Source organism: Morus notabilis, unplaced genomic scaffold, assembly GCF_000414095.1.
Source record: "Morus notabilis unplaced genomic scaffold, ASM41409v2 Scaffold774, whole genome shotgun sequence".
Classification (NCBI taxonomy): Eukaryota; Viridiplantae; Streptophyta; class Magnoliopsida; order Rosales; family Moraceae; genus Morus; species Morus notabilis.
Window position 1 is genome coordinate 74,543 of NW_010364300.1, and position 25,730 is coordinate 100,272.

The 25,730-nt window shown below is 37.0% G+C and overlaps 5 protein-coding genes across 5 annotated transcripts; 3 read left to right on the forward strand and 2 right to left on the reverse strand.

Moving 5' to 3' along the window:
- Positions 1-2,059: 2,059 nt before the first annotated feature.
- LOC21388521 (ABC transporter B family member 12) lies at positions 2,060-7,047 on the forward strand. Its single transcript, XM_024170934.1, has 9 exons — positions 2,060-2,092; positions 2,535-2,589; positions 2,726-2,901; positions 3,035-3,199; positions 3,312-3,607; positions 3,734-4,050; positions 4,170-4,393; positions 4,512-6,437; positions 6,700-7,047. The coding sequence occupies exons 1-9, from the start codon at positions 2,075-2,077 to the stop codon at positions 7,045-7,047; spliced, it is 3,525 nt and encodes a 1,174-aa protein (XP_024026702.1). The 5' UTR covers positions 2,060-2,074.
- Positions 7,048-8,018: 971 nt separating this feature from the next.
- LOC21388522 lies at positions 8,019-11,117 on the forward strand. Its single transcript, XM_010106305.2, has 5 exons — positions 8,019-8,094; positions 8,476-9,154; positions 9,325-9,564; positions 9,849-9,940; positions 10,080-11,117. Exons 2-5 carry the CDS (start codon positions 8,507-8,509, stop codon positions 10,690-10,692), a joined length of 1,593 nt encoding a protein of 530 aa, XP_010104607.1. The 5' UTR covers positions 8,019-8,094; positions 8,476-8,506; the 3' UTR covers positions 10,693-11,117.
- A 1,110-nt stretch (positions 11,118-12,227) lies between these two features.
- On the reverse strand, positions 12,228-14,864 carry LOC21388523. Its single transcript, XM_024170933.1, has 4 exons — positions 14,541-14,864; positions 13,628-14,146; positions 13,063-13,407; positions 12,228-12,794 (listed from the first exon to the last, which is right to left on the reverse strand). The coding sequence occupies exons 1-4, from the start codon at positions 14,655-14,657 to the stop codon at positions 12,519-12,521; spliced, it is 1,257 nt and encodes a 418-aa protein (XP_024026701.1). The 5' UTR covers positions 14,658-14,864; the 3' UTR covers positions 12,228-12,518.
- A 942-nt stretch (positions 14,865-15,806) lies between these two features.
- Positions 15,807-19,062, reverse strand: LOC21388524 (3-oxoacyl-[acyl-carrier-protein] synthase II, chloroplastic). The gene is made up of 13 exons (XM_024170926.1): positions 18,786-19,062; positions 18,465-18,664; positions 18,175-18,378; positions 17,965-18,075; positions 17,602-17,697; positions 17,462-17,507; positions 17,294-17,373; positions 17,012-17,080; positions 16,841-16,925; positions 16,578-16,732; positions 16,407-16,487; positions 16,025-16,084; positions 15,807-15,923 (listed from the first exon to the last, which is right to left on the reverse strand). The coding sequence occupies exons 1-13, from the start codon at positions 19,060-19,062 to the stop codon at positions 15,807-15,809; spliced, it is 1,581 nt and encodes a 526-aa protein (XP_024026694.1).
- A 1,961-nt stretch (positions 19,063-21,023) lies between these two features.
- Positions 21,024-23,784, forward strand: LOC21388525 (zinc finger CCCH domain-containing protein 62). Its single transcript, XM_010106308.2, has 9 exons — positions 21,024-21,261; positions 21,355-21,473; positions 21,914-22,028; positions 22,118-22,179; positions 22,260-22,311; positions 22,580-22,691; positions 22,997-23,095; positions 23,182-23,309; positions 23,426-23,784. Exons 1-9 carry the CDS (start codon positions 21,101-21,103, stop codon positions 23,769-23,771), a joined length of 1,194 nt encoding a protein of 397 aa, XP_010104610.1. The 5' UTR covers positions 21,024-21,100; the 3' UTR covers positions 23,772-23,784.
- Positions 23,785-25,730: the final 1,946 nt, after the last annotated feature.

Here is a 25,730-nt window from a genome sequence, read left to right on the forward strand (position 1 = left end):
TGGTTTCTTCGTTGTAATATTCCTTGGATTTCAGATAATTGTTGTATAGTTTTTGTGATTATTTGATTGTACTTTTCTGATTTTTGCCATTTCAAAGACTCATTGCTACAAGTATTAAATATGTACAAGTAGTGAGAGGAAAATTTCATATGGCTGCCGGATCCACTCAAATATTGAATTTTATTATTTTTATTTATTTTAGCATTCATTTGGGTTGACCTTGGTGTTCTGATCTCAAAGCACAAAAAAAAAAAAAAAAAAAAAAAAATCTAAATCAATTTTATTTTATCAGTCGAAATAATTTGCATTTTTGACTGGAAAGTCTTTCTGAAAAACATGATGATTTTGCTTTATGTACAGCGTATGATTCAGCTCGGAGATTTATTCGATGATCTAATGACAAATGGAGTAACATTGCTTGCGTTTATGATTCGATAGACATGCAAGTATAACGACAGATAGTGTTGTTTGTGATCTAAAAACATCCTACGTAAGAAACCACTACTAAGAAATTCATTCTCAAGGGAAAATATGATATTCAAACTAAGAATTCGCTAGTCAAGTTATTATATGCATAATATATATTAGCCGGCCTCATTGCCTGCACACACACACACACACACATATAAATAGAATAAAATAAAATAAAAAAGAAAATCCGGTAAAGCAACATATAATATAGTTTTGGTTTCTTCTGAACATGTACATCTGTTGTAATCAGAACAGCATGCTTAAATTTAATTGCTGTATATGATATGAGAACAAGAAGAAAGACACTTGAAATTTTGCATAATATATATTTAAGTAGATTAATGCTACAAATCTTCCATCAGTAAAACCAAAAATCTTTAGCTTGCCAAAGTCAATATAGCACAAGGCCTACTTCTGTACCATAATATATACATCTTAATAACACTAAAAAATGGCGGATCCAGCAAAGTTCTTTGAGACTTACTTAAAACCAACATGCTTTTGGACAACTGATCAAACGAAGTTGAACTTTGTTTTCTTCTCTTTAACCCCTTTATAGCCTATAGATCTTTTCCTTCTATTCCTTCCTCTTCTCCTGATTTCCATTCAATGGCTGATTCCTCCTTTGATCAGTTTCACCACCATTCTTCCGCTTCTAGCCACCGACACCGCCGTCCCAGCCGCCATCACCCGACACCCGCCAGCTCAAACTACCCTTCAGCCTCTTTCACACAGTTGAGCTCTCAGTACAGCCCGGCCTGGAGAAGGCACAATCACCACCCGAAAACACCGGCTGCCACGCCTTTTGCCTCCGACAACGACGTATCGTGGCAAGGCGAGGTGTCGTGGCAGTTTGAGCCAACCGGGTGGCAAGAAAGCCGCAACTTTGGTGCAGTCCTTAGTCCATGGACAATCACAACCGCCATTCCTTCCGAGAGTAATCGTTTGGCTAGTGACTACTATCTTTCTCGCACAAGTAACGGACAGTCGCGAACCTCCAACAATCCTTATCATGATCAGTCCTTCTCAGGCTATGGAGTCACAAACCAGGGAAGGATTGAGCTCCAGAGCTTTGTTGGCAGAGATAACAAGAATAGTTCTTTTCATGGTAAGTTTCATGCTCGTCATGGGCTACAAAAGTTGGTCAAAAAAGAAGAGCCTTTGGCCAACCAAGACGAGCTTAGTATAATAGATTACGATACACCAGAAGATGAAGGAGATCATCAACATCATCATCATCATTATAATCTGCATGGACATGATCATCATCGATACAACGATGCATGGCCTTCAAGTAGTCGTCAATATCATGGCGGTGATGATCCGTACTATAATGATGTGGATCGACGCTCTAAAACGCTCTTCTGAGAGTGGTGAAGAAGAAGAAGAAGATGATGATGGTGATGAAGATGAAGAAGCAACAAAGTCAGTTGGCTTGTTCAGCTTGTTTAAGTATTCTACGAAGTGGGATTTGGTTCTTATAGTATTGGGGTGTTTAGGGGCCCTCGTAAATGGAGGGTCTCTTCCCTGGTATTCTTATTTCTTTGGAAAGTTTGTCAATAAGATTGCGGTTGATTTTTCCCGCTCTGATAAGACCCAGTTGATGAAAGATGTACAGCAGGTATGTCATTTTTCTTTCCCACTCTCTCTTTCTCTCTTTCTAGGCAATGCTTTGGATTGCGGGTTCGAAATTTGGTGGTTTAATTTTTTTTTTTTATTTGAACTATAAAATTAAAAGCATGCTTAATTGTGACCTTTATTTTAAAATATAATTGAATGGATGTAACTACTGCTACTCTTTGGTTGAAAACTGAACAAACTCAGTATAGCTGTTTGATGGTTTTATTTCATGAAATTATTAACAAGAGCCTGAGTTGTATTCCCTTCCCGTGCTACCTATGGTCATAATAGATCCGAAAGGTAACAAGCGCGAGGATACCGCTATTTTTTATTTTTATTTAATGTTAAAGTATAGAGACATGAATTTGTTCAGGTGTTTTTGGATATCTATTTATTGTGAATAAGACTGGTTTCCTTAATATACTATCGCCTTTTGTTTTCAGGTATGCCTGCTTATGTCTGCACTAGCAGCGATAGTGTTGATCGGAGCATATCTGGGTAAGAGGAAGTTTTCATTTTGTTCTTTTCATTGATTTCTTTTCTCACTATTTTTAGGCTTGAACATGTGAAAGAAGACCATTGCTTACATTCAAATAACATGATATAAGTGCTTTTCTGATAACTAAATTGGCAGAGATTACCTGTTGGAGATTGGTTGGGGAACGGTCAGCTCAAAGAATAAGAACAGAATACTTACGAGCAGTTTTACGACAAGATGTCGGCTTTTTCGATACACAAATCAGTACTGGTGATATAATGCATGGAATCTCAAGTGACGTTGCTCAAATCCAAGAAGTTATGGGAGAGAAGGTTCAGTACCCTTTTCATCATTTCCAAATGAAGTCCTACGTTTAGTATACCAATCACTTACTACCTTAAGGCCAAAAGTATACCAGTCATGTTTTCAAAAGCATTAATGAATTTGGGATGTTTTTCAATGCAGATGGCACTCTTTATTCACAATGTATTCACATTCATCTGTGGATACATAGTTGGGTTTATAGGGTCATGGAAAGTGTCTCTAGTAGTCTTCTCTGTCATCCCCTTGATGATGTTCTGTGGTATCGCTTACAAGGCCGTTTATGTCGGCCTAACGGCAAAAGAAGAGGTAATTTTAAAAAGAAAAGTGAACAACATAAACAACATATTATATCCCAATCATCATTTTCTCCAAATTTTATCATTATTCCAATTTCTGTTTCTGTTATTTTCTCTTCAAGGTTTTATACAGAAGAGCCGGAAGTGTAGCAGAACAGGCTATCAGTTCAATTAGAACTGTATTCTCATTTGTGGCAGAGGATCATTTGGCTGCGAGATATGCTGAATTGTTAGCCAAATCTGTCCCTTTTGGAGCAAAGATAGGATTTGCTAAAGGTGCAGGCATGGGAGTTATCTATTTGGTTACTTATTCGACATGGGCATTAGCTTTCTGGTACGGCGCAATCTTGGTTTTTAGAAAAGAGATTTCTGGAGGTGCTGCCATTGCTTGCTTCTTTGGTGTCAATGTAGGGGGGAGGTAAATAATACTTTTCATTTGAATCCTAAGAAATTACGATAGATTAAAAGGTACAGTATTTGGAGTTTAATAACCATCCTTGTTGTTGCAACTGAATTTACTTTCCAAACTTGTTGCTACTTGTAGGGGCTTGGCATTGTCACTTTCATACTTTGCGCAGTTCGCGCAAGGTACTGTGGCTGCAAGCCGGGTTTTTGAAGTTATAGAGAGAGTTCCAGAGATAGATCCATACAGTCCAGTGGGAAGAGCCCTCTCCAATGTTCGAGGAAGGATTGAGTTCAAAAGCGTTAGCTTTTCGTATCCGTCACGACCTGAAGCTCAAGTTCTGAATTCCCTCAACCTGGTGATCCCTTCTTCCAAGACTACTGCATTGGTTGGTTCTAGTGGAGGTGGCAAGTCTACCATTTTTGCTCTCATTGAGAGGTTTTATGACCCTAACAAAGGTAAACTAATCTTCTTCTTTGGACTTGTACTGTTTTTATATAAGACAAGGAAATAATTATGTGGTGGAATGGAATGATACGTTTGAGAACTAAAGTGCTTTGTCCAAATGTAATGGCAGGTACAATCACCCTAGATGGTCATGACTTGAGAACATTGCAAGTAAAGTGGCTAAGAGGTCAGATAGGCATGGTTGGGCAAGAGCCTGTTCTCTTTGGCACAACCATACTGGAAAATGTGATGATGGGAAAGGAGAATGCCACCAAGAAAGACGCAATTGCGGCCTGTGTAGCTGCCAATGCTCACAGCTTCATCTCTAGCCTTCCACAAGGCTTTGACACACAGGTTCAACAACTCAAACTCTTAAATCTTCTAGCAAATATCATAATTAAAAAAAAAAAACACATGGGATCTGTTCGAAAATATTGGTTTTTTTCCCACTTAAAATGCACATTTGTGGCAGCTTGGAGATAGAGGAACCCAACTCTCGGGTGGTCAGAAGCAACGAATAGCGTTGGCTCGAGCCATGATCAAAGACCCCAAAATCCTTCTCTTGGACGAACCTACCAGCGCACTAGATCCTGAGTCGGAGTCTGTAGTCCAACAGGCCATTGACAAGATTTCCTCTGGTAGAACAACCATTGTCATTGCTCATAGACTAGCAACCGTGAGAAACTCCGACACCATTGCTGTTCTTGAGCGTGGATCCATCGTTGAGATCGGCAACCACCGTCAGCTAATGGAGAAATACGGAGCCTACTATAACCTCATCAAGCTTGCTTCTGAAGCAGTCTCAAAAACTTCAACAGAAAAAGATGCTCTAGAGGCTGTTCATTCGTCTGCTTATGAGAGATATTCAGCAAATGATGTGTCAAGATCAAAGTATTACACGAATGACATATCAAGGTCAAAGTACTTCAAGTCAACACAGGAGGAAAAGCAAGCTAATGATGAAGAAGAAAAACCAAAAGTAAGAAAGTTTAAGCTTTCGGAGATATGGAAGTTACAGAGACCAGAGATTGTAATACTTTTGTTGGGATTCATCTTGGGCATGCATGCAGGTGCTATTCTATCAGCTTTCCCTTTAGTTCTTGGCCTAGCCCTTGAAATTTACTTTAAGGACACTTCCAAGATCAAGAAAGAAGTTGGGAAGCTTTGTTTGGTGCTTGTTGGGCTTGGTATTGGGTGTATACTCTCCATGACTGGACAACAAGGTTTGTGCGGTTGGGCCGGAACAAAGCTCACTTTGAGGGTCAGAGACCTCTTGTTCCGATCTATATTGAAGCAAGAGCCTGGTTGGTTTGACTTTGAAGAGAACTCCACTGGAGTACTTGTGTCTAGGCTGTCCATTGATTGCGTAAGCTTTCGATCAGTCCTTGGTGATCGGCTTTCGGTCTTGTTGATGGGATTGAGCTCAGCTATGGTTGGACTCGGAGTGTGTTTCTTTCTTGAGTGGAGACTGACCCTTTTGGCTGCTGCTGTTACTCCTTTTACTCTCGGCGCAAGCTACTTAAATTTGATCATCAATATTGGACCAAGACTTGACAACAATGCGTATGCCAAAGCTAGTAATATTGCTTCTGGGGCGGTGTCAAACATAAGAACAGTCACAACATTTTCAGCTCAAGAACAGTTAGTCAAGTCCTTTGATCGAGCTTTATCCGAGCCGAAGAGAAAATCAGTGAAAAGGTCACAGATTTTAGGACTAACACTTGGGTTCTCTCAAGCTGCCATGTATGGAGCATATACTTTAACTCTATGGTTTGGTGCATATCTTATGAAGGAAAACAAGGCAAGCTTTGGTGATGTGTACAAGATTTTCCTCATTCTTGTTCTGAGCTCATTTTCTGTGGGACAATTGGCTGGTCTTGCACCAGACACTTCCATGGCTGCATCAGCAATCCCAGCTGTTTTTGATGTCATAAACCGCAAGCCATTGATCGGCAACGATCAAGAAAAAGGTAGGAAGATCGAACGGTCGAAAGCATGGGACATTGAGCTGAAAAAAGTCACATTTGCATATCCATCTAGGCCTGAGGTGATTGTGTTGAGGGACTTCTGTTTAAAGGTCAAAGGAGGTAGTATGGTGGCATTGGTTGGAGGAAGTGGGTCAGGAAAGTCAACGGTGATATGGTTGATACAGAGGTTTTATGATCCAAACCAAGGGAAGGTGATGATTGGGGGTGTGGATTTGAGGGAGATTGATGTGAAATGGTTGAGGAGGCAAACAGCTTTAGTGGGTCAAGAGCCTGCTTTATTCTCTGGGAGTATTAGAGAGAATATTGCAATTGGGAATCCAACTTCTTCATGGGCTGAGATTGAAGATGCTGCAAGGGAAGCCTACATTCACAAGTTCATCAGTGGCCTCCCTCAAGGCTATGAAACTAAGGTATACACCAAATTTTGGAAATTGTTGGTGCTTATATTTGGTACATGAAAAATTATGTTAGATCAGCGCCACTTAATCCATTCTAATACTTTGAGAGTTCTAGGTCATGTATAAAATAAAAAATCTACAGATAGTAAATGTTTTCAAATTGTTAAATTTACATATTGTTTAATTAGGATATGATAGCTCTCGCTATATGATGCGTTTATCATGTGACATGTCGGATTGTTCATTTCTCAAATTCTTTTCCTTTTTTTGTTAGGTTGGAGAGAGTGGGGTCCAGCTATCAGGCGGTCAAAAGCAAAGGATTGCCATAGCAAGAGCCATACTAAAGAAATCAAGAATACTACTCCTAGATGAAGCAAGCAGTGCATTGGACTTGGAATCAGAGAGGCATGTTCAAGAGGCCCTCAAAATGGTTTCCAAGCGAGCCACGACGATTGTAGTGGCCCACCGGCTTTCCACCATTAGAGAGGCTGATACGATAGCAGTCGTGAGCAATGGTACGGTTTCTGAGTATGGAAGCCATGACACACTTATGGCTTCCCATCTCAATGGTGTGTATGCTAGATTGGTTCGTGCTGAAACCGAAGCCAATGCATTTTCTTGAGCAACTCATGTTGCAAACATGTACTATTCATCATTATATCTAATATTGTAAAGCTGGCTCCCTAATGAACTTTCTTGTGGGGAATATTTGAAATTTGCTTATAGAGAAAGGTAATATGTTGCTTTAACTTCATAATCATTTGTTCCACTTTGTAGGCAAACATTTTATTTATAGTATAGTATATGCCTAAATATTAGGGATTAGTTGCTAATGACGAATGTGGGCCAGACGTAAAATTGGAGAGAGGCTTAGATGTCTTATCTAAGGTGAATCTTCAAGAAAACGAGCCATTTTATTTTTAGGAGAATTCTATGGTAGAGTATGAGAAAAAAAAAAAAAACTTGTAAGAAAAAGTTTTGAATTGCAAAATTACATTAAAATTAACAGAACTTGATGAAAATGTGCCTGTCGAGAGGACTAGAGAAACTCTTCATTTACATGCCTCAAGTTTATCCAAAATGTCATGGGCTTATTAACCAAAATACTAGTGGTGGTACTACTCGTAATGATAACAATAGAAAAAGAGAAAGGCATGAATGCGACACTTTTCTGAATTTCTTGTGTATGTTTCACGTGACAGAACTTTGGTCAATGTATTTATGGAATAATTTAATCCGCCATGCTCATACCTTTCTCAATAGCTCCACTTGCTCTTAACTGAAAAGAAAAAGGCAACTAGAAAAAGACCCACAAACGAATTTATCTATAATTAGAATATATATAAGAAGGGTGATCAATCACATTACTCTTAAAGGTAAGCCATATTCTTTATTCCCAATCACACGAAAAGAGCCAAAAAAAGATTGTTAGAGGGCATTGTTTTCTCTTGGCTTTAAAGCAAAGAGAAGATGATGTTTACGTGCCTGGCATGCCAAGTTATAGAGGTGTTGTTCTACTTTAGCCAATGGCATACAACCTTTTTCAGGCACAGTAAGTTTTGAAGCTAAAGTTTGTCCCTCATCTCTATATGCGTTCAGATTTCTTTTTGTTTACTAAGAAGAGCTTCTTTGAATTTTCTTTCGGATCTTTATGCTCCCTCTTGCACAGGTATCTTTCATCTTTCTGTTTAATGTTAACACATTTGGTTTTTCTTAACGTGAGATTTTCATCAAATGCTGTTATAATTGTTATTGAAGCTAGCCTTTAACATCTTATCATTTTCTCTTTTGAGATTTAAGACTAGGATGAACAACAACTTTGAAGGGGCAAATAATTTTGCTTTAAGTGCATATTAATTGATTACTGCATAAGATATTTGGGTTAATCAAGATTTTAGGAAAACTATGCCCCTAAAACTAGTGGTAAGATTTCTGCTAAAAAAAGAGCACCCAGTCCTTTGGAAGAGGAACATATTCTGTCTATAGTACATGGTACTAGAGACAAAAAATCATGATTTTAATGAAACATTCCGGAAAACTTATTCTGCAGATTTGGGTAATCAGACAAGAAGGATTAAAAAATGGCATCCCTTACACCAGGAGTACTACTAAAGCTCCTTCAGAGCATGAACTCCAATGTAAAGGTTCGCGGAGACTACCGGTCAGTCCTTTTGCAAGTGATCAGCATTGTGCCCGCCATAACTGGCTCAGAACTGTGGCCTGACCATGGTTTCTTCCTTAAAGTCTCTGATTCCTCTCACTCAACCTACCTCTCCCTTTCAAAGGAAGACAATGAGCTTATATTGAACAATAAGTTGCAGCTTGGCCAATTCTTCTACGTTGATAGGGTGGAGGCAGGAAGGCCAGTTCCTATTCTTGTTGGGGTCAGACCGGTCCTGGGGCGACACGCTTTTGTGGGGAACCCCAAGGATTTGATGCAGATATTGGAGCCATCAGAGAGCCCAGTTCAGGCTGATCATCATGAAGGAAACAATGGTTCAAAAACGAAGGAGTTAATGGAAGTGAAAGAGGAAAACAGCAGACAAAAGATTGTCATCAAAGAGGAAAAGTCGGTTGTTGCATCTAGGTACATGCAAGGTGTTACCACATCCAATTCAAAAGCAAGTGGGCAAGACAGTAATGGATCAGTTGGGAAGAGCAATGACAATGAGAATGGTGTTAAAAGGACTGGCTTCATGAAAGGAAAGCAACATGAGCTTAATGGTCAGGTACATTTCTTGCTAGCAAAATATTCCATTTTACAGTACGACAATGTATAAATGCTTCACATTCAAATAACCAAATAACTACAACTTTGTTCTTTCAGAGAACCTAATAAAAACAATGATTTAGTTAAAAAAGTTTTGTGATATGGTCATTTCTGCTAGTATTAATCCAGGCACGCCCAGTGACTCCTTCCAGGAATCGACCTGATCACGCACTCTCATCAAGGCCAGAGTTCTCAGTATCTAGCACCAAGGATACTGTTTTGCCTTCTAAGAGCACTCCTGCAAAACGTATGTCAAGCAAGCAGGAAAATTTGAACTTGAACTTATCATCAAACAACAAAGAAAGAAATAGTTTGCCGGAGGCACTTCTCTGGTCTTCTTTGCCTCCTAACCTTCTAAAGCCCGGAAAGGTACTTTTCCTAGTGTCTACTGTTTCATTAATCTCTTGATGCTGAGTTCTGAACCAAACTTCTTTAAGCCGTATTATACCTATATCTTGATCAATTTGTCAATGCATTTATTCACTAGCAATTTAAATAATCTCGTCTATCATTGCTGCAAAAAGTGAAGAGTGCTCTATTGAATTAAGATGATGTTAGGCACATCTTGAAAAGTAAGGATCTCACAAATTCTTGCAGTATTGATAACGTTGCATTATGATTCTTTTTCTCATCTTTTGTTATACTCTTACAAGGGAATGCTTAGAAGGAGGAACTTAGCTTCTTCGGTTGCAACAGAAGCTCAGAAAGAGGCTTCCAGAGCTGCAAATCTTGTCAAGTGTCTCAGGTACTACATAGCCTGACAAAAGAATGTATTATGTTTCTAAAAAATAGTGTAACTATTTATGAGTTAGAATTGCGTTAGTATTAGATTCATTTTACCCTTCTAGCTTTTCTTCAATGCTCTTCTTTGATGACTTTTTCAGTATGTTTGCTGATCTTTGCTCATCTGCTTCACCGGAGAATCCCCACCTCTCTTTTACTACATTCTTCAAACTTGACCAGATCATTGATCAACCAAACGAGACCAGTCCCTTGAAGAATAAATCACTTCCTTTAACTACAATCTCTTCTCCTCCAAATGTTGAAAAACCCATCAAGAAGACAGGTTCAGATCATAGTAAAATTATACCGAGGTTGGGAAAGACGCATGTGGAGTTAAGTGGAGGAGAGAAACTAGAATGGGCTAAAGGGGATGGTGCAAAAGAGATCAAAGAACTGAGAGAACTTCTCTTGAATGAAACAAGATCATGGTTTCTAAAGTTCTTGGAAGCAGCTTTGGATGTTGGCTTTCGCCTGAATGGCCAGGAGAAGAAAGGTAAGAACAGCACAGGACGGCGAACTGAGCCTGACAACCACATTGCCATCACATTATCACAGCTTAAGAATGCAAATGAGTGGTTGGAAAAACTTAAAAGCAACTCAAGCTTCGAGAATGATGAGTTATCAGAGACTATTGATCGGTTGAAGCAAAAAGTATATTCTTGTTTGCTTGTTCATGTGGAGTCTGCTGCATCCGCCCTTGAGAACAGATCTTGATCGCGGTTGACTGAGCTGCATGGAATGGTTTTTTGGAACTTTTCTTTTTCTTCTGATATTTATGAATAAATTATCCCACTTAAGGCGATTCTAATTACTTATAAAGCCTGATTTGAGCTTGACATACTTATCTAATACGTTCAACAAGTATAACTTATTTGTGTAATGATCGCGTGTATAATAACAATAAAGTTGATGTAAGGTCCATATCAATGTAACTGCTGAGATTTTATACTGCGTTCCTTGTCTGTTCCCCGCAGCAATGTAATAACACAGATTTTATACTGCGTTCCTTGTCTGTTCCCCGCAGCAATGTAATAACACAGATTTTATACTGCGTTCCTTGTCTGTTCCCCGCAGCAATGTAATAACACAGATTTTATACTGCGTTCCTTGTCTGTTCCCCGCAGCAATGTAATAACACATATGGAAAAAGATACAACGTGTAAAAATGTAGCACTTCTAATAATATTGTGAGAGTGGAACTTTGCAATACCTTGAAACATTATTCTATATAAGCACCAGAGAACATATGAACTATTTAGTAAAAAAACCTCTTTTTTAGTTGTCCTTGCATAGGCAAAGGATCCAAGCTGGAGGGCTAGGGCACATGCAAAATTCTCAGGCTTTTAAAGCTGATATATCTAGCGTGTGCCCTGCTTCTCCAGCTTGGCTCACCCTTATTCCTGTCACCCTTTATGTTGGTTTAGTTTGGTTCTGCAATAAATAGCACAGAGAGTTCAACCAACCGAAGAAAGGGTAGGAAAAAATTTTGAATTTTAAAAAACCCAGTTAAGATAATTTTATGACGATGTGAGTTGTAAGGGAATTAAAGCAAACAGGACTTACATGGGTCAAAACTAATGCAGCTTAAGTTTGGCTAATAAGCTTTTTTACATGGATCTCGCCTATACAAGTTGCCAATCATTTTGTTGGTGGGACTTGGGAGGATGGTTGGACTCATGGGCTTGCTTGTAAAATAAGTATGTCTTCTTTTCTCCTTGTTGTTTAAGAAAAACAATTGGCCTGTTGAACCAACCAACGAGAGTCTTGTTTAAGTGACTGTTGAAGTTTGGCTGCCAAGAAGTGAAGAATCTTGTGAAGTGGGCAGAGCAGAACAAAGCCATGGAAATTTCATGGAAATTGAGGTTGTACCAAATGTCAACATAAATTAGCCTGAAGGTATTGTAGGAGATCTGAAAACAACTGCTCTAAGAGACCCTTAAAGGATCCATATATGCATTGTCAAATAAACTAGAAGTGAACATGTGTCAGATTCTTAAGTCCTGGCTAATATTGTTTGTCTACCAGGGTTCAAAGTTTCCTTCGAAAGGAAATCAAATTAGTATAGTTTTTGCTTATTTACCCTGTGTTAGGTTTCTCTATGGAATAAGCAAGACATAATTTTAAACATGTTAACGAGCTGACGTTGAAATAGTGAAACAGTTTTAGCCGACCACTGTAGAATCTAAAATCAAGCAATATTGAATGAAAATATAGGAACCAAAAGAATCAAAAGAAATCATCTTGCTTGCTTATACTTTCTAACAAGTAACAACCAAAGAGCTGTAATACTCATAATCCTTATCAAAAAAAAAAAAAAAAAACCCAGGATGATCCGTCTTAAAATTACCTTCTTTAGAGAGAGAGAGCTAAGACTATAAACAAGCCCACCTTAATATGAACATAAACTGTCAATTACATAACTGGAGATGAAGTAAAACTAGACGTGTACAAAAAGTACAAAAAACGGTTCTACTGAACCCTTTCCATCAACAACCTGTTTTCAAGCACTGCTAGAAAAAGTAATAACAAGACGTGGATTTTCAATACTGTCTAAAAGTAAGGTTCACCCGGCCAGGGCGGAGATCTGTTTGCTCCAGTAGGGTTTTAGGGGCGGTGTTTGTGTGGATAGTAGTAACACCGTGAAAAACATATCTAGCGTCCCCGCCGAATATCAATACATCTCCTGATTCCAGCATAACCTCCTTTGCCGTGTCGACGTCCCTTTGATCACCGTACTTAAAATCTGCAGCATCTCCAATGGAAAAGGAGACAACAGGTAATCCTTTTCTTATACTTTCATGACTTTCATCACGATCCTGCACAGGAGGCAATGTTGTCAGATGCATCAAAATTATATGAACATTCATGCAAATAGCTGACACAAGTTTTGCAAGTTCAACCCTCTTCATAAAAACCCGTTCCCAGTTTCTTTTTCTCACGTTAAAGTTAAGAAGCCTCGTAGTATGTTTAAGAGTTGATACAAAGATATCTGGTCAATGCTGTTACTGAAAAGATTCGCATTCAGGAAATGTATAGCAACTATTTAACATGTTTACAAATGAGTAGGAAAGTCTCAGTACACACCTGATGAAGGCCTAGTCGACCATTTGTTGAATAAAAGTTTACTAAACAAATGTCTGGTGTCATCCGGGGAAGTATTTGTTCTGCATTACCAGCTTCAGATTCTTTCCTTATAAGGACATGGGAATCCTCGATTGCTTTCATAACCAACTCATAGAACTCCTTAGGAATAGGGGGTGGTTTAGCACCATCAGTTGGCCGGTAATCACCATATTTGCTTGTTTGGGGGTCCCAATTTTTACCAAGGCACATCATATTTAAATGCAGTTTTGCTCCATCACGGTAGCCGGGTTGGTAGAAACCTCCAGGGCCTAATCCCAAGTGACGGCATCGCTTCACTATTTTGGTCTATGATAGCATTGAAGGACACAACAGATGTAAATAACCACAAAAAGACCGCACTAAATCCAAAGGTTTATTCTTTACACATTCAAACACCGACACTAATATGGACACAGATAGAAAAATAACAGATTAATATAAACATTCAGTACCATTTCAGCACCAAACTTAACTTTGTTCCTCATTTCCGTGTGTGTGTGGTGTGTGAGAGAGCATAAAGCAGTACCTGAGTACTTATAGAAATGTAACTCTTGAGAAGAACCATGCCAGGTCTTAAAATCCTCCCATTTAGACCTTCTGTGGTGCGTTTTGTTTCGTTCCGTCTTTCTCGATTCGTAGCAAGCAGAGAAGGTTTTAACTTGACAGCGCTTGTTTTGGGCAGGCATATATCAAAAGGTTCAAAAACTTCTGAGCTCTCAGAATTCTCAAACTTTCGGTCACTTGCTGGAGTTTTCAGACTCTTAATCGACAAAGGCACATCCTCATCACCATGTTTCGGAGGCAAACAATTCTCAACTTGTTGGCTTATTTCAATCTGGGTTTTTTCTTCACCCGTAGATAAAGAAGGCCCAAGAGGAGAAGTCAATGGAGGACTATTCCCATTGTGGGGCAAATCAGAAGCAATCACAGAATTAACTTCTGAGACGCCATTCACTGCCTCTGATGAATTTTGACCTTCCTGAGTTTTTGCAACATACACAGCTTGAAATTTCTCTCTCCTTACACGTGAATACACTCTTTGTTGCTGCATCAATCATCAACACACACAAATTTAAATTGCTATTAAACAATTGAAAAGGTGATATTCCAGTTGGGTTTCTGAGTTTGGGTTCTAATTAGTGAGCAATTGAAACATAATAGGTTTAAAATGCTTATGAAGGGAATGTCTCGTTTCAAATCCTTTGTCAAAAAATTACTTGAACAATTCACAACAAGAAGAAAAGGACAAAAATTTCATCTTCTGTGCTCCACGCAAACAATCTAAACTAAACTACCATAGCTAGATCCTAATTTTTCCACACGATAAGAAGAAATGAACAAAACCCATTATTTTATATTATACTAGAAATACTAAAACAAACAAAAGAAAACAAATTGGATAAATAAATAAATAAATAAATAAGCAAATAAAAATTTACGGGATCATGACGACGGTGAGATTGAGCGCCGGAGCCCATAAATTGTCGTCCACCTGAGCGGTTCGGAGCGCCTCGTGGGCTTCCTCGACCTCGACCGCGATCGAAACCGCCATCCATGTTTACTGGAAGGCGCGAGGTAGCCGATGAATTTGACGGGAAAAGAAGAAGAAGAATAAGAAGTGATGAGTGAGAAAGGTTAAGACTTGGAAGAAAGAGAAAGTAGTAGTGGAGAGAAAGTAACGTAGTTCTAAAGCCAAATGGAATTCCAGAAGTTCCGGTTTTTTTTCCTGGTAAAGGAAATGCCTTTTTGATTCTTCAATGAATTCTCTGCAATAGTGCAACGCCAGTTCATTTCGCTGACACCTTTTTACACTTTTTTTTAATACATTTCTTAATTTATGTGAATTTTTTGTGAGAGAAAATACTGTAACAAATCATGAATTATAATTTGAATCAGGGAATAAATCCCTCTACTAAACATCCATGTTTCTAACTCTTTTTATATTATTTATTTTGTTTTTGGTATGAAAAATAATTATTATTGTTACTCTCATTATAATATTTTTTTTATAAAAAATACATGTAAATTAAAAATAATTTTAAATTATAATTATGAATTCATGAATTAATAGTCTGTTTGGTTCATGAATTAGAACCACGTGATTAGAACTATTTTTGATTTACATGTATTTTTTATGAGAAAAAATACTATAACGAACTACGAATCATGATTCGAATCAGGGAACGAATTCCTTTACCAAACGGGCTCTAAATGATTCTTTTAAAAAAATATATTAGATCAATGAAATTTATGAGAATTAAAAATTAATAGAAGCCAAATATGCAACCAATTTATCAAAAAAAAAAAAAGAAGTCCCCCTTTTTTGTAGTCGGGTCGTGATAAATCTCGAACAATGCTCGTTGTTTCTATTAGGGAACTTCTACATGAACCGACATGTCGTATATAAGCTACAAACAAACATCGGCATGTCACCTTTCCAATAGAAACGACACCAGTCCACACTTTTGCTGTAGAAAACGACATGTCGTTTTCTACAAGCAAGGTGTTTTCCCAACTATGAATTCTGAATTTTCTACTAGTTTCTTTTAAAATAAGAAATCCCGACTAATTTCTATTAAACATTTCGCAACTTTTCGTTTTCTTTCTTATATATTCGCATGAATAAAAATTGTGTAGGCTTCTCATTTTACAATATCACCACTAGATCATTTACAATGTGGGTAGGAATTTTGTGCGAAACAGGTTCACTTGTAAGGTGCAAAGACAATGGAGGAGTTCTGTCCGCCAAATGCAAATGTGTTAGACAATGCTATCTTTATGTCCAAACGCTCCTTCTTGGTGCCCACAAGAACATTCATGTCCTGATCAGATGAATAGAATACACGATCACATCTACATACGTATGTACGTACATACGTGTATATGTATCTATGTATGTATGTATTAGATATGGGAACCTTACCATGCCTTCATCAGGATTCTCAAGATTGATGTTTGGATGCACCCACCCAGTTTGTATTGCCTATTATATTTTGAGAACAAAAATCCAATAAAGACACAAACATGACATATGTATTTGCCTATGGCCTCATTCGCTTGTATTGCCTACGGCCTCGTTCGATTCGTGGATTCGAGTTTTTAATTCGAACTGAAATGTGATTCGAGTTTTCAATTCGAATTGAAATGTGATATTTTCTTTAAGATTTTAATTGTAAAAACTTATAACTGAAAATTCGAATCAATGAAATGAACGAGACCGTAGAAAGAAAAAAAAAAAAAAAACTCAAAAAATGGCAAAAGTGGACCAAACTCTAGTCATAAACTAAAAGATGAAACTCAAGTACCTTGACCGTTGCAACGGCTTCTACAGCTCCTGAGGCTCCAAGAAGATGACCAATCATGGATTTTGTAGAGTTCACTCTTAGCTAAAAACATCCAAAAATATCAATCACCACAAAGTGAAAATCTAACTGTTTTATGACTAAAGAAACACGCATTAACAATTTCCGCCTCACATTCGGATTATTGCCGAAACAACGGGTTATAGCTTGGTACTCTTTTAGATCAGCAATTGGTGTTGAAGCAGCGTGTGCGTTTATATAGTTTACGTCTTCTCGAGCTACCCCAGATAGAGCCAAGGCCTTTTCTATGCAAAGAGCAATGCCCGTCCCTGGTTTAGAGACAAAATTTTTTATTTTTATTTTTAAATGTCATAAAACACAAAACCATGTAATAAAAGAGCTTATATTATGTGTTGCGGTTGGTTATACTTGTTTACCATCAGAATGAGGCTCGGTGTAGATATCAGTATTACAAGTGAAGCTTCCCCCTAGAAACTCTGCATAGATCTTGGCGCCTCTCTTCTGTGATATAAAGATCAAGATTGGAAGAAGAGTTTAAGATATCACTGAAATTAAATACGAGACATTGATTTACTAATTACTTAAACCTTAGCATGCTCTAGCTCTTCCAAGAGCAGAACTCCAGCTCCTTCTCCCACAACAAATCCGTCGCGATTCTGCGAATGAAAATTTGGTGACAAGCCATAACAAAACCACATACATATGTCTTATTTTTGGCCTAAAGTATATATATACATATATATTAAGCTTGCTGCCAATTTGAGCAGCATTAGTCCAAGTAAAGTTCCCAATTAAAGGTCCTTAGTGCTAAAAATTTGCTTTGGAAATATAAAGTAGGCGTGGAATAAGAAGATATTAGAATGTAATACGATATCCCAAGGGCGTGAAGCTTTAGTTGGTTCCTCATTCCTTTGTGAAAGTACTCTGCATGACATAAAACCTCCCAAGGCTGCAATTTAAACGTTCAAACTTGAGAATTATGTAACAAAGTTACAAGATTGAATCACATCAACAATGAAAATGACTGGTCTTCATACCTATGGGTATAATCCCCGCATCAGATCCACCACAAAGCATTACATCCTGCATTTTTTTTTTCCCTTTCAAACTTGATTAGAGGATTTAACAAGAATCAGAATATTAGTGACAATAGTAATATGCTAAAGTACAAGCTTACCGCGTCACCCCTGAGAATATGGTAGGCTGCGTTCAGTATACAAAAGTTGCTTGTTGCACAAGCTGTGGATATTGAGTAGTTTGGCCCCATCCATCCCTGAAATTTCAGCAACTCTATTAGTGGGCACAAAGTTGGTCTTAAATGCATAAAATTATCCCGACGTTAACGGCTTTTTAACTTTTTTTTTTTAATACCGAGTTAAGTGGTAACGAATTGTTATCTTTCCATTAGTAGATCCAATATTTTAAAGTTAATTGACAGTCACATTTTTTTACACTTTATAGTAAAAGAAGGACAACTCGTATGTCACGGTAGAAGACACTGCATCATTTTTAGAAGAAACACTTGCTTCTGACTAGTTACCAAGTCAATTGCTAGTATGGCTGAACCCATATTGGACGTTGCGAAAGGTATACCAAAGGGATGCATCTTCTTGTAAGAAACTCTAAGTGCTTCTATTGCTTCAGTAGCCACCTGATCATGAAATTATACTATAGGTTAAAATAAAGTAGAAGAAAATTATAAATCCATAATTTGGAAGTAAAAGTAATTGGATTAGGCTCTAGACTTAACTGACATGCCTCCCAGTGCCGAGCCAATTAAGACACCACATCTCTTCTTGTCTAGTTCCCCCATTACTTCTTCTGTAATCCCACCATCTATCAATGCCTTCTTCCCTGCTCTGAGCAAGTAAAGCATGAATTTGTCTGCTCTCTTAGAAACCTTTGGCGAGACCAGTCCATCCGCCGAGAAAGACTTGATTTCTCCACCGATCCTCTGTTAGGAAGCAAGCCAAGAGTGAATTCTCATAATTCATGAATAAGTTGTCACCAAAAGACTAAGCACCAAAAGAGATATTATACCGTGGGAAATTGAGAACAATCAAAAGCCTCTATCGCGCTTATACCGCTGATACCTTCAAGAAGATTGTTGTAGAAGACATCCGGACCATGGCCGATCGGGCTCACCACACCCAAACCTGTCACAACGACCTTCCTTTGCTTTGTTTGAGAGTTCTTTCCTTCTTCCTCTGTAGACCCCACGGAAGCATCCGCATTTTTGCCTAAAATATGATAGAGAACCAAACCTTATGCTTTAAATTAGGCAGACTAATAGTGACAACTCTACCAATAATAAGCACATATTTACATATATGATGGCATGGATATTGGAGAGGAAAATACCACAATTAGCATCACAATTCATGAGCCTATTAGGCCTTGTAGCAGTCTTTGAACCAAAAGGTGATAATGCATTATCACCAAAAATGGTTAAAGTTCCACACACTCCTTGGAGTTTGCTGTGTTTTGGAATGAGCTTCTTTGCTCGCGTCCAATGACTCGGTCTCTTCGAAGACTGGAATAAAGAGGACATTATTTGGTGGTCTTTCTCATAACGCGCGGACGTAAAAGAATCTACGAGCAATGTGTGTAGAGGAGAGACTATAGAGGAAGCCGCCATTGATGAAATGAGATTAATGAAGAAGTAACAGATGAAAATTTGTGGTGATTCAGACACTAAAAACAATTCTGAGGCTGAGAAAGTAAAACAAGTAAACAAAATGACCCCGGTCCAGGATATAAAGAGCTGAGAAGAGAAATGACATTGAATTTGGAGGGAAAATGTGTAGTAATTCAAGTGAAAAAAGAAAAAAAAGTGAAGTAGCTTTTATGTATGGAACTTCTTGGTGTCTGGACCGTGTAGGCAAAATCTTACATGCCAGTTTCCTTAATTCTCTCTTCACACGAAAATTATTTCCTCTTCATACAATAAGCATTTCTTAGTCCCCATGAAGAAAGGAACTAGTAGAGCATAACCAGATGAGCTATATTCATACAGTAAACTTTCAAAGGACCAGCGCTTTATACAAACATTATCTGGTTCTAATTTTAAGTCAAAGAAAATTAAAAGCAGCATTTTAAAAGAAATAAAAATTACATGTGGGATTATGCCTTTTGGGTTAGAAGAAATGTTAAGTCAGGTCCTGTAACTGCAACTCGAAGAGAAACAGAAGAGACTTCTGTTACGCAACAAAGGAATAACGACTTGAAAAGATATGTACACAAGTTTTATGTTTTACTTGGTCTGTTTGGTTTTTGTAAAAGTTTTTTTGTTTCATTCAGAGCATTAAGGAGCACCTAGAGCAAGTATTGGCTATGACGTTGAATAACCAATAACCATGCGTCTCCAAATGCAATTTCTTCATTTTTCCCCTCTAAAACTTCGTTAATAAAAAAAAAAAAAAAAAAACTTTTTAAGGGTGATATGAACGTTTTTTAATTAAAGACGACATTTTTGAAATTATTTTAGTTCAAAGCTATTTTGATCAGATAATTTAAACATTTTTTTTTTAAAGTTTAAGAGATCTTAAACTAAAAAACATATCTTTAGGGTTTGAAATTAATGTAATATTTTTTTCCCCGCACAATATGAATAAACTTTTAAGGCATGAATTCATATTACTTATATAAAGAACCAAATCTACATTTTGACTTTTTAGCATTATCCTGGTTTAGCAAATTGCTTCTAAACTTTTAATTTATTAAATTTAAGATATTAAAAATTAAAGAATTGAAAGATTTGTGTTATATTTAAATTGTGATGTTTAAACTTTTTTTTTCATAAACGTATTTTTTCAATACTAATTTAATATAATTATCATTAAAATAAAATATATTATAATAATTTTATAAGTTGAGAGGCATTTATTAAAATTAAAAATTTAAGATAAGTTGCTAAAATCGTACAAATTTAAAGGGTATAATATCCGTACGTTTTAGGCATCCCTAAATTTGGTCTAGAATTGGTCCATTATCGTCGGGGTTTGAGCAACGATCAACGATTATGCTTGTTCTTTTGATGTTTTTGAGTTAGGTAATTTGAATGTAAATTTTAAGTTGAGTTTGAGTTATAACTTGAGTTGAAGTTATAATTTGAGTTTATGTTTGGTTGTGTACATTTGAGTTATGGTTTGAGATAAAATCTTTTTGAGTTTGTGTTTGAGTAAGTCAAAACTTGAATTTGTATTTAGATAGTATTTTAATAAAAACTCAATACTGATGAAAAATTTTAATAGGGTATATGGGTGAGGTTTTATTCGTCTTTTCGTTGTCAACGCATAGAAAAAAATCATCTCAATCAGAATTAAAACGAAAAAATTATAACATTTTTTAGAATAAAAAAATACTGTTCATTAATTTGAGTTTGAGTTTCTGAATTCGAATTAAAGAAAAAATTTAAACTCAAATTTTAATCATAAACTCAAATTTAAACTCAAATTCAAATAAATTCAAATAAAATTACAAAATTATAACTTGAGTTACATTTTTTGAGTTTTTCACTCAAAAATACCCTAGCCGAACAGCCATTTTTGAAATGGTTTAAAGAGAGAAAAACACTGTCTTTGATATTATCATATTAATTACTGGCTGATTGTATTCCACTGCAAAACTCAAGTGGTCTTGTTGGAGCAAACAGATACTAGAGTGAAAACCCATCAATGGAAATCGGAAAGGAAGAGGAAGATTTGTACGGAACTGCCGAATCCGGCTCCGAATACAGTTCCGACGATTCAGGCAATGACCCGATTTACAGCATTCTCGAAGAAACCCATTCCAAGCTTTCAAAGCTCTCGATTAAGAACAAGAAAGCGAAGGCCAGGTTGGTGTCTGTTTTTTGTAATTTTGATTTTGAGGTTAATCATCTTATGTTCTACAGTGGTTAAGTTGAAATGGGTATTTTTTTAATTTGCAGCATTGTCGAAGCTATTGATCTCGCCGACGAGGCGGAATCGGATGGGAGAGATCTTGTTTTGCCGGAACTTGATGAAATAGACGAGAAAAGTTTTGAGCAAGTCCAACGGATAATCAGAGGTTGGCTTATGAAAGTTTTTCCCTTTTCTTTTCCATTCTTCTATTAGCCCTGGAAAGATTTAATTTTTGGGCTTCTCCGAATGAATCGCATTCACAACTCACTTAGCTCTTGTTACTGTTCCTTCCTCTTTGTTGATGTGACACTAATTACAATTTCATAAATGCACTATGAACTATTGATTTTAAGTAATTTTCCCCAAATTATAGAATTTTGTGTCAACTTGCGTCAATTCGGGGCGTTTTGAATGATTTTATATGGTCTAGGAGGTGAAATGGATCTTTTCAAAATTCAGGTGGCATGTTGAGCTAAGGAATATATTTCAGGGGGTGTTTGTGAAACTAATCTTATAAATGGCACGCTTAGTGTAAACTTTTGTTTGTTTTGTTTTGTTTTGTTTTGTTTTTTTTTTTTTTTTGTTTTAATTTTATCTTTACGGCAGCTGGCCAGATTGAGAAGTTGAAAGTGGACCAATGTAAGGTTTACCTGAGAAAGAATGGATTGAGACTGACAGGCAACAAAGGCACACTCATTCAGCGGATTAAGGAGCATCTTGAGTAATTTTATTAACTGACGTGTTGGCTATGACGTTGATAAACATTGGTTTCAGCTCTTAATGTTGTTGTTTATTGTTCATGTTCTTCAGGATTTTGAATGGCGGAGGGGAGAAGATGTACCCTGTATCTAGCTTTGAATTGAATTGTAAAGGTAAAGATGCACATGATATTATCTGTAATAGTTTCTCATTTTTCCGAGGCACACCAAGAAAGGTGTCTGTTTTAATGCAGGTGATGCTTGCACTGGCGATGTAGTTCTGTTCGAGCAAAATGTTTACGACATGTAATTTCTTCTCTCTCTCTCTCTCTCTCTCTCTCTCTCTTTTCTCTCTCTTTTTGTCCTGTTGTACATTGAAAAATTGTGATTCCTTGTTTTATTTGTCTGACAAGTAGATAAGCAGAGTGCAGTGTTCTTCTTTTACAAGTGTAAAATATTATTAGGAATGCGATTGAAGTAGTCTAGCTGATAAGTTTTGAGGCACACACTACGTCTATGCCAGGCCACTAATGTACATTGCTGCATCATAATTGTCCGGGACTATTCCTTGCAGGTTCAATATTGCATCACGGAGTGCTAACGGCGGTCCTTGTGGCACAAGGATTGTTGCAGGCCGTATTGTGAAAGAAAGCTATGGTGCGGCCAAGCAGCAACATACATTTACGGTGAGTTGGTCATAAAAGATTATATTTGACAAGTGCTGCAAATGGATTTCATTCTTTTACTTCTTTCTCCTGATGAACTGTCAAATTAATAATTAGATGAACTGATGACATGATGCCTGTACTAACATTCGTAGGTGCAGTTGTGACGCTCAAAGCATTATTGCTACCCGATGCGTAATAAATTGAATGCATGATGGAGTTTTCTGTGATTTTTAAGTTTACTTAATTACTTTTTTTGTGGGGGGTGGTAAACTCAATTCATTATTACAGTCGTTAAAATGCAGTTTCTCTGTTATTTTCACCAGGTGGAAGTGCTATGGAGCAAAGGGGAGAAACCACTCCCTCCACTTCATCCCCTCTTAATCAAAGGTCGGAATCTTTACAGACTGAAAACTTTGAGACAGGTCTGTTTGGCAAAGGATTTTTGTTCCTCTTTCTTGAGGCTTGATCATGAGTGTTAGATATTAATTTACTCTTTTGTAAATTTTAGAGATGGGTAGATGAAGGCGATAGGCAGAAAATTTTGACAGAAAAGCATTTGAGAGGATCTCTTGCTAGGTCTGGTAGAGAAGAGAGGATCCAAGAGAAGGAAAAGAGAAAACTTCTCAAGGCTAGCAGGTAGGCAATATGCTCGATATGGAGAGTACTATTTGTTTATGTTGATCGAATCAGTCTTATCTCAGTCTCATTTGTCATTAATAGATCACTACATGATCAAGTTTTCTGTGCTTCAGGATCTCAAGAAAGGAGGTTGACATAAACCAGTCTCATTCTGACTCAACGTCGGTACCAAAGCCCTTTCTTCGACCTCAAACTTTCGGCATATCGGTTAATTCAGTAAACAAAGAAAAGCCAGCAATTGGGCCTCAGCAGTTGGGAATTTCCCAACCGGGTTTGGCCGCTACTTCCACAAGAATGGCAACTCAACATCAAGCTGAAGCTAAAAACTCAGGCTTATGTGTTGATTATGAGAAAGTGACAGCTAAATGGGGATTGGAGAAGACAACGATACAAGACAAGTATATCAACCAAGTCTCCCAGAACTTGGTTCGGTATAGCAGCTCAAGTTGTAATGACTGAGAAAATTTTAGACCTTAAATAATACAATTCATGTATTTTTAAGCTAAGGATTTTCTTAGAAAATATTATGTTATATTGTGAATGGAGGATTTATGAAATTAATATATGTATTCCTAAATTCTATAGCAAATTTCATGTTAAGTTCATGTTTCGATCAAGTAAATTCGATCGATAAATTGTCGCCGTATTTTAAGGCGGAATAATTTTCAGTACAAGTATAGTTTGAGAATCTTAATTTCAAGAATCTCTAAGCACAGCACGATGTTAGCGGCATATAAAAAAAACGCACTGACATTTTAAAAGAAGAAAAAAATCCTTAATTGCCAAACAGTTAGGTTAAAGTCACAAGATAAATACCTATAGTAGATGGATACAATATGAGCTCGGGAGTTGACACTGTCAGAAACGTCATTCTCGGGATAGAATACAGAAAATTAAAATTTAGAATTTGTTCAGTCTAAAATTAATTTTAAGACTTGAAACAGTTTGAAATATTACGCGAGTAAGAATATAAAACAATATTGAATTATTCAGAAATTGATATTGGACTGTAAGTAGTAGATTAACTTACGTGAGCTAAACTAATTACCTCTAATCAGTATAAATTTAATCTGTTTAGAGGAAATAATTGAGGATAAGATCAGGCACGTAATCTTACCTTAATCAGATACTTTATATAGCGAAATTTTTAGGGTTCTTGCACTTTTTTTTCTCTTATTCTCGCTCATTCTCTCTCTCCTCTCACGTTCTCTCTCACACAAACCATCAATGGCCAAATACCCAAGTTCAGATTCCAACCTCTGTTTTTGACACCGACGGTGTCAATAGAAAGATCTCGACGAGCTGAGTTCAACGACATGCGGCACGCCCTCCAACCCCGCCGGAATCAGCCGCAATCGCCGGCGGAAGTTAAAAAAACTTTTAAAGAGCATTTGAAATAAGAGTTCAAATGCTGCTCTGTTTGAAAGATATTTTTAGAACGTTTTATCTTAACTGAAATTAAGAAAAGCTTTAAGAAATTTAGTGATTCACTTATTTGAAATTATTGTTACAAATTATGAAAGTATCTTTCTTATATTAAAAAAAAAAAAAAAAATGTTCCGCAAATTTTAAGAAACCCCAGTAAGTAGACAAGTATATCAACCAAGTCTCCCAGAACTTGGTTCGGTATAGCAGCTCAAGTAACATAGAAAGAATAAACCATGACATTCATGAAGTTCAGCACATGAATAATCGTCCTCATTTGAACTACAGAGGGCCTAACTCCTATTCGAGTGAGCAGATATATTGGCCAAAGGAATTCCCAATGAAGGCTACTCAAAGACCGCCATTGAGAAGCGTGAACAATTATCGTTACATGAGTCCAACAAGGAGACAATACAACGTACAACAAAACTTGTGCCGACATTATGCTCAAGGCCGGTGTTACTATGGAGACAGGTGTAAATATTCTCATGATATGAGAGAGTGCGGCCAAAGGAGGGAAGAAAGGTGGCCGTGAAACCAAGTTTGATATAATGCCCACATTACTTTACATTTCTTGCATGGTAATAGGATGAAATTTTGGTGATTCTTAAGGAAGGAAATGACGGGTTTCTTCTGCAGTTTGCTGGGAATTTTCTTATCATGTTTTGAGGTAGTTAGGTGCTTTGAGATTTGATTCAAACGATAATTGTAATTTTTCTTATTATTTATAAAGTGGATTTTCTGGGTGTAGATTGACGAAAGAGTATGAGTTATGTCATATGAGAACCAAGTAATTTTTTCTACTTTGACGCATTTCATTCAAGCAAAATTTTTTTATGAATGTATTAGTTGTATTAGATTTGAGATTAGTAAAAATGTCATTTACGCATATTTTACTAATGGAGTTGTTTTAATACTATTGTAAGGGTATTTTATAAATTTTGAGAAATTCTAAGTATTAGAAAGGAACTATTCCCTTAACTTTTAAGTTAC